We start from the raw sequence: 10,934 nt of genomic DNA on the forward strand, positions 1-10,934 counted from the left end.
GACTAAAGCTGTGTATACCTCTTTATTGGTCACTTTGCATCATCCTATTATGCTGGTCAACAATCACATGTCTGATGAAATATATGCACCATATATTCTACTGTATATGAAATTATTATTATTATTATTATTATTATTATTATTATTATTATTATTATTATTATTATTATTATTTATGGTGTCGACTTGAACCTTAAACACATAACCGTAGCGTTTACGCGAATAAAGTAATGTAATTTCTTTATAACAAAATAAATATGTGCGCAATATTCTAAGTCTCCTGTTTTCCTCCTCACACCCAGGTGGTTCATTCAAACAGTACATCCAGTGCCATTTGGCGCTTTTTGGTGATTTAAGCGCTCTTTGACCCACATCTGCAAATTGGACAGGGAAGGAGTCAAGCCTGTAACATTTCCTCAGGTCAGCGTCCGTCTTTCGAGATTGAGAGTTAATTTGAAAATGGTCCGACTCTGTAATGAGTTTTACAGGATCACAAAGCTTGTGAATGATGACGTACTGACTGCCAGGTTAGGATCGATCTTTTCAAAGATCAGTTTTCTTTTTCTTCAGATGTGCTATTGTTTTTTGTTTGTTTGTTTAACAAAATGAATTCTGAAGACAAAAATCAGGCAAGTGTTTGACTCACAGTAGGAATATTTCAAGGATTTTTTTTTTTGGCTGTCTTGATGTTCGGAAACGGACTTATTTCTCTTTTGTTTAGTTCGTTGTATATTTCTCTCTTACACTCATTAATGGCTCAGTGAAAAGCTGGAGTGTTATCTGTGCGCAGCGATTAATTGAGAAATGTGTAAACATACATGTAAATATAGCATATAAAGGAAAGCAGAGTTCACTCCTGAGGAGATTAAAAGTTAATCATATTTATTCTAGTTTTCTATCCAGGTATGCTTTTACTGCATTGCCTGAACAATGAAGTTGTTGCCATTCGGACTCTTTTCAGATGGTGTTGCATGCTGGAGCCAAATCCGATTTCATTAATTTCGACAAGATCTTAAACGCCAGTGGCTGAAATACAGCTGCAAACCAGGACACAGCCTCCGCCGTGTTTTACAGACGGCTGTAGACTCTCACCGCCACTCTTCTGTCCTCATTTATACATATTAAAGACAATTTGAACGGAAGATTTCAAAGTTTGATTAATCACCATCAGACCTGTTGCCACTGATTTTCAGTCCAGTTCTTGTGTAGTTTTCCCACACCTCAGTCTTTTGCCTCTCCCATGCAGTGGTGATGAGCTTAAAGACACTCCACACCATGGCGATCCTATGTCAAGTTTTCAGCTAATAGCCAATGTTGGTGTAAAAATACAATTTTATGCCTAGCAAACTGTGTCATCTTTGTCTTTTATTGGTAGAGCCAATTTAATAAATTGGAAGAAAAAATGTTTTTTGCTACTAGTAACAAAGTGCCTAACACTTTTTCCAAAAGACATCTAATTCCCTTAAAGGTAGTTTTTATATATTTGAATGATTCATATGTCGATATTAATATTGCTTAAAATATTAAAACTAACAACTCAAAAATGTATTCCTCTGTAAATGGACGGGACTGAAATTAAATGAAAAAGAGGGCAATGTCCAAAGTATGGAGAGCTGTTTCCCCAATATCACCTTAAAATTACAAGAAAGTCTGCCTCCTTGAAAGTACAAATTTAAAAAAAAATGTGGGATGACTTGAGACTTTTGCAGTCCTCTGTGCATTTTGGCTGTAGATTGCTGTTACAAGAGGATCAACAGGGTCAGCTAGATTAGACTAACTAGGTTAAGTTTAGTGTTTAATCTGTGTAATGAGACCAACTGACCTCCATACACTTTAAGTCACTGGGTCAATCCTGCTAATGCTGCCCTTTCTTTGCCAGATGATCTCTGAAAATAAGATTCTAATCTTAAGGAACATTTAATACTGCACTAACTAATATAATATTGCAAATACCAGAACACTTCAATGTAATTTAATGTTCTGTAAACTGACCTTATGGCTTAAAGGAGCACAAAGTCCTCTAACTGAAATCATATTTGATCTAAGAGTTTAAATACCACATTGTAATAATATTAATGGTTCTGACACCAAATGATCTCAAACACAGAATTTATTGTGGAAAAGGACAGTTTCATTGAAATAATGATTTGTGTATCGTAATGATTTGTGATAAAAGAATGCAATGAGGCTCTTCTTCACCAACTACTTCTTCTCAGCGGCTGCCTTCCTCGAAACCGTTTTGTTGGAGTTGCCATATTTCTGTCGATCATTTCTGAAGAGAAAGGAGAATAAAAACCTTAATTTTTTAAAATCAGAAGAAAGAAAAAAGAAAAACTAATCCCATAAAATTTTAATTATTAGTTCCCAGGATATGAACCTTAATGTAATTAAGTACCTGCTCATTTTGACTTTGTTTCTACACCCCTGTCCTCCCTCCCAGTGGCTGGTGTACGTGCCTCTCGTCATCATGCCTCCACAGCTGACGCATGGCTTTCCATTGCCATATGGCTGCAAGAGCAAACACAGTTTGGATGACATTTTGTTATCATTTAGAGCCGTAATCTACCATGCATTTATATTCCCAGATGTAAGCAAATACATTTTTAATGAAAAATAATTAATTTGCAACTCAAACAGAGCCTTTCCTGTTATACATGCACTGATACTTTACCTTGGTTATTAGACTTTATATTAGACTTTCAATGAGCAGACTGTAAGGTTTACACTAATATACAGACTGACAAGTAAGATTTAATGAAATTTCAAATCTATAGTCCACCTGTTCTTTAGCACAGAAACCACAAATCATGCGCGTGGCGAGTTCCATGGGGTGGTCCTGGTTCTCATCGTGGCACACATCGCAGGGGTAGGTCCGACCACAGCAGGGAAACCTGAAAAAATGGGTACAAATCTTTCACAGACTCCCACGTGCATTTATTAAACCTCTTGTACCGACACATAAAAAAGAGAAAGGTCAGAGGGAGGACAATACCTTAGCCAGCGGTGGCTTTGTTTGAAATGTTTGCATGTTCCTTTTTCTGGCAGTGGCTTCCCTTTTTGCACAGCAGGATCTCTTAATGTCTTGTAACTGACACCACTTGACCCTGCACAAAATGAGAAAGCAAAACAAGACACAGTAGTTTAGCCCTTGTGGTCTGATGAGGCGTAAGTTTATTTCAGTATCTATAAATGCTCATGCTTAATCGAGTAGCTTTCGTTTTTTAAACTGTTGACATATCCTTATATTATAATGATGTCATATGTAGATGAGCTCTGACCTGTTTTATTGGTGCGAGGCTGAATATAGTGAAATTTAGTGCTCTCAGCCAGGATGCTGAGTTTGGTGTGGCAGTTTTCACAATTGAACTCCTTTGTTTGTCCATAGGCAAGGTTCTGATGGAAAAAAACATTTGTTTTCAGTTGCATGAAATTTCACAGTGCAGCTGTTCTGGTATGTTAAGCATAACATGTTTCGTCACCTGCATTGGGCCCTCTTGGGAACAGCTCAGGCAGCCCACAGTGAGTTCACACTCCTGAAGTACTAGGTCCACAGCTGTAGTGTTTTGGAGATCCAAGTAACCCAGGATATCACTGTAATGGTGAAGCATGCAGGGTCTGAATGCTGCACTTATGCTTGTGGTACAGTTTTCACACTGAGCCGAGCAGGGGGTCCTTCCAGTGAGTGTCAGGTCTGCAGTCACCTTACACCTGTAAACAGAGTTAGAATGTTAGAACTGTGGATGGGCTCTCACTCTGAAAAAACAAAACAAAAAACAGTGTCTGATGCTTTCTTATCTTCATTACCTGTTACACTGAAGAGAAACAGTAATTTGCGGGGCGACTACAGTGGCGGTGTTCTCTCCCAGCATCAATCCCAGCAGCTTTACCTCTGTGCCACGGCGAGGGTCGCTGATCTTAATGTTCTCCACCAGATGACTCGTCTCCTCTTTCTCTGTCCCTTCATCACCACCTAGATTCTCCTGCTGCACCAACTTCCCTTCCTCCTGTGTCATTTCAATATCCTCATCTCTGTCTGCAGCAGCAGCATCAGACGCAGGCTCAGATGTTTCAGACACAGTTACCTGGAGCTCCTGATAGGGTACAAACTGCAGTCCAGCTTTTTCTAAATCAATGTCTTTTTTCAACTGCAAAAAAAAAAAAAAAGAGCAAGAGAGAAAGAGATCTTGCAGGTCATTTTGATATATATATACTGAGCTTGAAACACAATGATTAGACTTCAATCTCACCTGCCGGGCTCCTTCAGTAAACAGCCTCTCCAAGCTGCGATCCAGCCAGCGAAGAAAAGGCCTGAAAAGCAGCTCTACCTTTCCCATGAGCTGATTGGTCGCATGCTTGGCTTGAAGCCACTCCAACGATGCTTGCTGTACATGCCTATTTAGCAAAAGATTTTGTAGAGATGACTGCAACAGCTATCAATGCAATAAACACATAGAAATGAACCACAACTGCGTTTACCTCGCCATTACAGAAGGCAGATCCTGGTCCAGGGGTATATCCAAAGTAAAAATCTAAGAAAAATAAATAAATATCAAAATGATGACAAACTGTTCTTCCCATGACAATCATTCTTAGTGTGGAATATTAGAGGAACTGTGGTTTAAGAAGAAGCAGCGGTCTTTACCTCTTGTGGGTAATTGTCTGGAAAGCTCACCATGATGTCAATTTCTTTCAGATCAAAAGGCTGTAAGTTAAAATGCAACATCAGAATAAATTTCCAGGTAAGACTGCAATGAACTGCTATGTTCATTTTTTCAACCTAATAATATTACCAAAGTATTAAAGTTAGCTCATTAATAATTGTGAATTGTAGCCTAAATTGTGATCAGACTGGACTTTTAGGTCTTACAGCAGTTGGTAGCTTACAGACAATTTAAAGTAGTACAACTGTAAATATTTATATACATGCTTAAATAAATAAATCTTTAACTCTTTCGCATTACAACAATTCAAGCTTAGTGTTTCAGTTTAACACTGGGCCTGAATTATCTTGCACCAATTACCAACTGAATTAAAATTTACTGTGTGAGCTTTCATATTGCCTTATGAATAGAAACAAACTTCAGTATTTGTTACTCTGTGACATCACTGGTCTTCTGTGTTGCTCTCAATTAAGGAGAGAACTTGCTTACAAATTAAAACAGAGTTGTACTGTATTAAGAGAAGTGATGTGTATATGGGTTTTCCCACTAAGCTCTTGAAGAACAAATGAAGTGTTTACCCAGTCTGGATCTGTGGCCTCTACAGTTGCACGGTAATAAGTAACTTTCCCATCACTACGTTCCTGAATAATCAGCTGATCTTTGGGAAAACGCTTCTTCAGCTGACCGATCTCTGTGTCTCGTAGCTGTTTGGCGATATCCTCTGTCATGTCACTCAGCTTCACCTCCTGAAGGACGCTGGGGTGAGGCACTGGTTGAATTCTCTGTTCAGCTCTCGTCTGATTGCCTGGAACAGGTTGGTCATCCAGTAGGGCTAACTGTGGTGGATGCCAGAACCGACATCTGTCTTCCATGGTGCAGTGTCCTGCGATGAAGTAGCGGCATGGCCGGCGGACAGGTGATGGCCTGTGGCCCACTGATGCAGCTGGGTAGGATGTGCTGACGGTTTCCTTCCCATGAGCTTTGCCATCATCTCTTACATGCAGAAATTTACACTTTTTCCCAAAGTTGCAATGACGTCCTTGAGAAAAGAAGCGGCACAGCTGCTGTGCTGGAGTTACTCCCTCTGAACCACCTTCTTCCATCCTCTCTTCCTCACTATTCACCATTGCTATTAATACCTGGATGAATGAAAACAAGTTTTAGACAGGCTTGGCCTATTCTACTAATACAAGCCTTCATTAAATTCAAGAAACAGATCATACAGTACTGTGAATTACAGGTGGGTGGATTGATATCAATAGTTTGTGCAAACACCACTCACTCCTTTCAAGCACCCTCGTCCCTGCTAGTTGTCCTGCAGTCATGCAAGTGAGAATAGTCATCAAGATTGTTACTTTGACATTCAAATAATATATTAGGCCTATTGTAACGTGTTAATTACTTGAGTTGACCGGAAAGAAATATATCAGACATGAAATATGAAAATATCTGACTAAAATAACGCTTTTATGTTAATTTTCAAGTTTTTTATTTTTATTTTATTTAAACAGCACGTTAAAAACAAAACAAGTCGACACAAAGTCCTTTCCGGGCAAGTTTGTTTACATTCCGGGTCTCAAAAGAAAAAAAATGTTTCAAAACGCTGTGAAATGTGTTTTGTTGTGTTAACTGACAGTGGAAAGCAAAAATCCCATCTTTATTTGTCATTAAAAAGCATTCAGATTAAGCATATGCATTAACTTCATTAATCCACACACGTTTCTCCCCTTCATAAGCTGGCTTCATGGGTATCAGTATTTGTGACACCGGCCTATTTTTACTTTGTATTGGAACACTGCCAAATTCTACAGTATCAGTGCCCTTTCGTTTAAATAAAATAAACTCTTTCAAGCCATGAAAGACGTGCCCATATACGCCATGGTGAGTTCTGAGCATGCGCAGTCCATTTGTAAATCGCAAACTGCGTCAGGGGATGGACTTTAACCAGTTTTATATGTCAACTTGACCTATTTATTTTTTCTGTGAGCGTAAGAATGAAAACGAAGTTAAATGCTTTTGCTGAAATTAGTTACACTTGACCTGACCGGTGTCTTTTGACCATCTCCACTACTTACAGCTATAACTAGAAATCACCCACCGTTAATGCGATATCATAAATACTGGGCAGTATTTCTCTGTCATAATTACTAACTTAGCAGTAAAAAGCTAGTCAACATCGAAGATAATACAAAACTCAAACGCTCACGATTTAGCTAGCAAAGTTAGCTAAACTTTACGTACGACTGTACGCATGCTAATGTTTACTTTATAAAGGAGTTAATTAAAAAGACGAAATTACCTCGTTTATGCACGGAGTTTCTCGTAAAAGCTTGTCAAGCGTGATAACGACAAGTACCAGTCTTAAAAAAAAAAAACCCTCAAACAACCGTTTAAGGCTGCTTCATATCAGGTGACTGCACGGTCAGCGATACGTGCTATAAAACGTCTTAACCGTGGACTGTAAAAACATCAGCGCAAGATTTATGCGTCATAATATGCGACAAAAAGGCTTTTAATACTATTATTCCTCGAAACGTATTCGAATAATACATATAGGCTCCAAAATAATATGCACATATAAAAACCGGTGCCAGGGACGGTAAATAAAATATTTCTAGGGAGAACGAATTAAATAAAATCAAAGGAAACAAAAATAAACTTGGAAAAAATTGTCAGTAGCTGTTCTGGAGCCTTTGAGCACAGGAGAACAAAGCTAGCATGGATAATCCTGAACTGAGTGGCTAAAAATGAAATCCAAAACAGCTGTACAGTGAAAACATCATCCGCTGGTAACATCCTTTGTTATGAAGGCATCTGATAAGTAAATGGACTTTGTGGTGAGGCTATCTTCCTCTTCTGCCTTCTACAGTATGAAATGCTTTAAATACGTATGACCTTGTATTTAATTTTAAATATATTTATTTTCCTGTAAAGACCTGATAGTTGTTTCTATGGTTTTTCAGATTTAAAAAAAAAATTCCCATTCTCTTTTGTCCTATATGTCTCTTCTTTAACTCATCTGTTTTTATGGCTAGACCTGTGCAAGACGTCACAGTATTTATTTTATATAAGTGAAAATGAAAAAATACACCAACCAAACAGGAGATGCAGCATAAACAGAAGACAGAATAATCACCTATATGTCAACAGTTCCTGTGTGGAGAGCTATAAGTTACCTGTTGCACAGGGTGTATAAATAATTTATTGTACCTGGCTGCCACTTGATACCACACAGACAGAAAAGCCTAAGCCAACACACACATGGAAAAAGTGTTTGCCAAAGCTGCTGTTTCTGGCTGAAGCACCTTCATTCCTCAGACACCTTCACTGTGTTTTTTTTTTCTTTTTTAATTCATCATGGATCTTGTAGAAACCAGTGTAGATATTTGGATGAGTTGGTCAAGAGAAAAGTCTTTGCTGCAGCCTCTGTGGGACAGCCTGAGGCTCAACTACACAGACTATTTGCGATCTCCGCTCTTCCCCATTGTGCTGACTGTCTCTTCATACTTTGTCTTCTGCATCCCTTTCCTTCTTTGTGACATAATGGGGGATAAATGGCCGTGGGTTCAGCAATTCAAGATACAGCCGAGCCGTCGACCAACGGCCTCTGCATTGCTGCACTGTGCAGGTGTCACCTTGTACAACCATGTGTTTCTTGTGCTTCCAGCATCTGTGGCCCAGTGGGCGTGGAGGCCACCCGCCGACCTGCCAGACCAGGCTCCGTTCCTACTGGAGCTGATCGCCGGGGCGATAGGCAACCTCCTGCTTTTTGACTTGCAGTACTTCATTTGGCACCTGCTCCATCACAGGATCCGCTGGCTGTATGTCACCTTCCACGCCATCCATCACAACTACTCGTCTCCCTTTGCTCTTGCGACTCAGTGTCTTGGTGGCTGGGAGCTGGTTACAGTGGGCTTCTGGACCACCCTGAATCCTGTGATCCTGAGATGTCACCTGTTCACTACATGGGCCTTCATGGTGTTGCATGTGTATGTTTCTATAGAAGATCACTGCGGCTATGATTTCCCCTGGTCCACATCTCGTCTGATACCATTTGGCATCTACGGAGGGCCCAGCAAACATGATGTGCACCATCAGAAACCCAATACAAACTTTGCACCGCACTTCAGTCACTGGGACAAAATATTTGGCACACATGCTGATTTTAGCTTCTCCTCAGCTACGAAGTAAACTATTGCAAGCAGTGAGACGTGTGTTTTTGTGCTTCTTTTTCAAATCATGTGCCTGTAAAACATATTTGCACACAAATAGAGCAAAATTACTGCCAGTACTGTGTTGATAGTTTTCTGTGTCTTTAGTGACAGTTGCCAATTCAATGAAAATGTTAACATTTGAACTATGTGCATAATCTAAATGTGTGGTTTCTAAACTTTGAAAGTGATCTTGAGCTTAGGGCATGGCTTATCAGTTTCTCCCTTATATGAAACCTTGTGTTTTCAGTGCATGTTTATTTTCTCTTAGTTTGAATCTACAACAAGAATGTATCTAGCAATGCAGTTGTGTAATCCTGAGTCAAGTAATGTGACCAGTGACATTCTATTACTCTGTGTTTAGTTGGTTCTTTTTGTGGTTATTTATTCTGACTTTATTCCCAGGGAAACAAAGAAGTTTTCATTGTTTTTAACTTTACTTATCTTTATTTATCTTTAAACTTTCATGCAAGCAAAAAAATTGATGTAACAACAGATAAACATCAGCTACTGCAGTATTTGCTCACAACAGTGTTCTGCTGATATACTGTATTCCTAATGGTTGTAATTTAATAAATTTCTGTGTAAAAGCCATAACAAAAGGTACATGATATTTTTAATGACCTGATTAGAGATACTTCTATTTTTTATTGTTTTTAGAAAGAAATTATCTTTTTAAATTTTAAACATTGCTCCTTCTCTGTTTTTGAGATCACATAGCCTGACTAGTAATTCCACACTTGAAATGTTTTAAGTATGAGAGTCAAGGATGAGAATTAAACCAGGAATGTCAAGCATGGAGCCCTCAGGAAACAGCCAGCCTGATAGAAGGTCAATTTTGGCCCATTGGATGGTTTTGTTAAAGTGGAAAAACTGCTTATTAGAGCACAGGCAGGTGTCAGTGGTGATTTGTGATGGAAGATAGCAGCAAGAGTGAAAGTGAAGGTAGTAAAATCTGCTATGATGTATGGTTTGGAGATGGTGGCATTGACAAAAAAGACAAGAAACCAAGATGGCAGCTCAGGTTGAGCAGTGTGGAGACAAATTTAGAGAGGCAAGGCTGGACATATGCAGAGGAGGGATAGTGGAGGAGAGAGGAAGACCAGAGATAAAATTAATTGATTTAGTGATTGATAAGGTGAGATCAAGGCAGATAAAATTGAATGGGGAACATAAAAGCATTTTAAATGTAGACAAATGATAGGAATCATAAAGATAAAACACTTGACAGTGGATCTATAAAGGTACAAAACTTTCACATGTTAACTGTTTCAGAAATGGTTAGCTTATTAGATGCTACTTATGTATTTGCACTTCTTTACTCATTAATAAAGAAGACTTTTAGAGGATTATATGTTATTGTGCAATAGTTGTACTACAATGTGTAGTTTGTGGCCTGTGAACTAAAATGAGTTTGACAACCCTTAATTAAACAGTCACTGTATTAGATGCACCTTACTAGTACTGTGTTTAGCACCTTTTGCGGCAAGATTTGTAATTCTTTGTGGCCTAGATTTAACAAGATACTGAAAACACTCTTCAAAGAGTCTGGCTCGTGTTTACTTGATAGCATCACACTGTTGTTTCAGATTTGTCAGCTGACAAAGGTGGCACTTATGCGGTCTTCTGTCACTGATGTATTGCATATTCAGGTCCTCTACATACTTTGGTTGTAACAAGTGGTTGTTTAAGTTACTGGTGCATCCCTGTCAGCTCATTCAATCACTGCATATTTTCTCTTTTTCTGGCTGTTTTCTATTAACCCAAGAAAGGTTTGTGTGTGAAAATCCCAATAGATCAGACTAACAGAAATACTCAAACTAATCCAAAACAACAAACAATAAAATTGAACAGAATAAAATACAAATATCCTGTACTGTCCCTCATTGGCAAAATGCAGGTTTTCTAGCAGCAAGGTGGCATGCAGCCTGTCACTTTAATCACCTTTCTTCGCATGCTGATGCTCAGTTTGAACTTCCGCAGGTGGTGTGTGAGTTGCTGCCATATGTGATTGGTTGATTAAGTATTTGCGTGAATAAGTTGTTGAACAGGTGTACCTAAT

At 38.8% G+C, this 10,934-nt stretch overlaps 2 protein-coding genes across 3 annotated transcripts; one reads left to right on the forward strand and one right to left on the reverse strand.

The window, feature by feature from the left end:
* Positions 1–2,092: 2,092 nt before the first annotated feature.
* Positions 2,093–7,109, reverse strand: si:dkey-24l11.2 (uncharacterized protein LOC100034462 homolog). 2 transcript variants are annotated; one of them, XM_005928700.3, is made up of 13 exons: positions 6,961–7,099; positions 5,944–5,976; positions 5,240–5,800; positions 4,643–4,702; positions 4,477–4,529; positions 4,248–4,392; positions 3,805–4,145; positions 3,480–3,708; positions 3,279–3,393; positions 2,993–3,104; positions 2,780–2,891; positions 2,396–2,508; positions 2,093–2,272 (listed from the first exon to the last, which is right to left on the reverse strand). In XM_005928700.3, the coding sequence occupies exons 3-13, from the start codon at positions 5,786–5,788 to the stop codon at positions 2,203–2,205; spliced, it is 1,899 nt and encodes a 632-aa protein (XP_005928762.1). In that variant the 5' UTR covers positions 5,789–5,800; positions 5,944–5,976; positions 6,961–7,099; the 3' UTR covers positions 2,093–2,202. The 2 variants fall into 2 exon arrangements, with proteins under 2 accessions (XP_005928762.1, XP_005928761.1); XM_005928699.3 differs by lacking the exon at positions 5,944–5,976 and having other exon boundaries at positions 6,961–7,109.
* Positions 7,110–7,243: 134 nt separating this feature from the next.
* ch25hl1.2 (cholesterol 25-hydroxylase like 1, tandem duplicate 2) lies at positions 7,244–9,479 on the forward strand. The gene has a single exon (XM_005928698.3). It carries the CDS (start codon positions 8,019–8,021, stop codon positions 8,850–8,852), a length of 834 nt encoding a protein of 277 aa, XP_005928760.1. The 5' UTR covers positions 7,244–8,018; the 3' UTR covers positions 8,853–9,479.
* The last annotated feature ends 1,455 nt before the right edge of the window (positions 9,480–10,934 follow it).

The sequence above is a fragment of the Haplochromis burtoni genome, unplaced genomic scaffold (assembly GCF_018398535.1).
Source record: "Haplochromis burtoni strain Fernald_Lab_line unplaced genomic scaffold, NCSU_Asbu1 Contig_114, whole genome shotgun sequence".
Classification (NCBI taxonomy): Eukaryota; Metazoa; Chordata; class Actinopteri; order Cichliformes; family Cichlidae; genus Haplochromis; species Haplochromis burtoni.

Excerpts from the sequence above, each read along its gene's own strand:
- si:dkey-24l11.2 (XM_005928699.3), bottom strand. The coding sequence starts at position 5,788 with ATGGTGAATAGTGAGGAAGAGAGGATGGAAGAAGGTGGTTCAGAGGGA. Across the intron at positions 3,709-3,804 it reads GTTTCTCTTCAGTGTAACAG|GTGTAAGGTGACTGCAGACC; the intron begins GTAATGAAGATA and ends CTCTGTTTACAG. Across the intron at positions 3,394-3,479 it reads CCCAAGAGGGCCCAATGCAG|AACCTTGCCTATGGACAAAC; the intron begins GTGACGAAACAT and ends TTTTTCCATCAG.
- ch25hl1.2 (XM_005928698.3), top strand. The coding sequence starts at position 8,019 with ATGGATCTTGTAGAAACCAGTGTAGATATTTGGATGAGTTGGTCAAGA.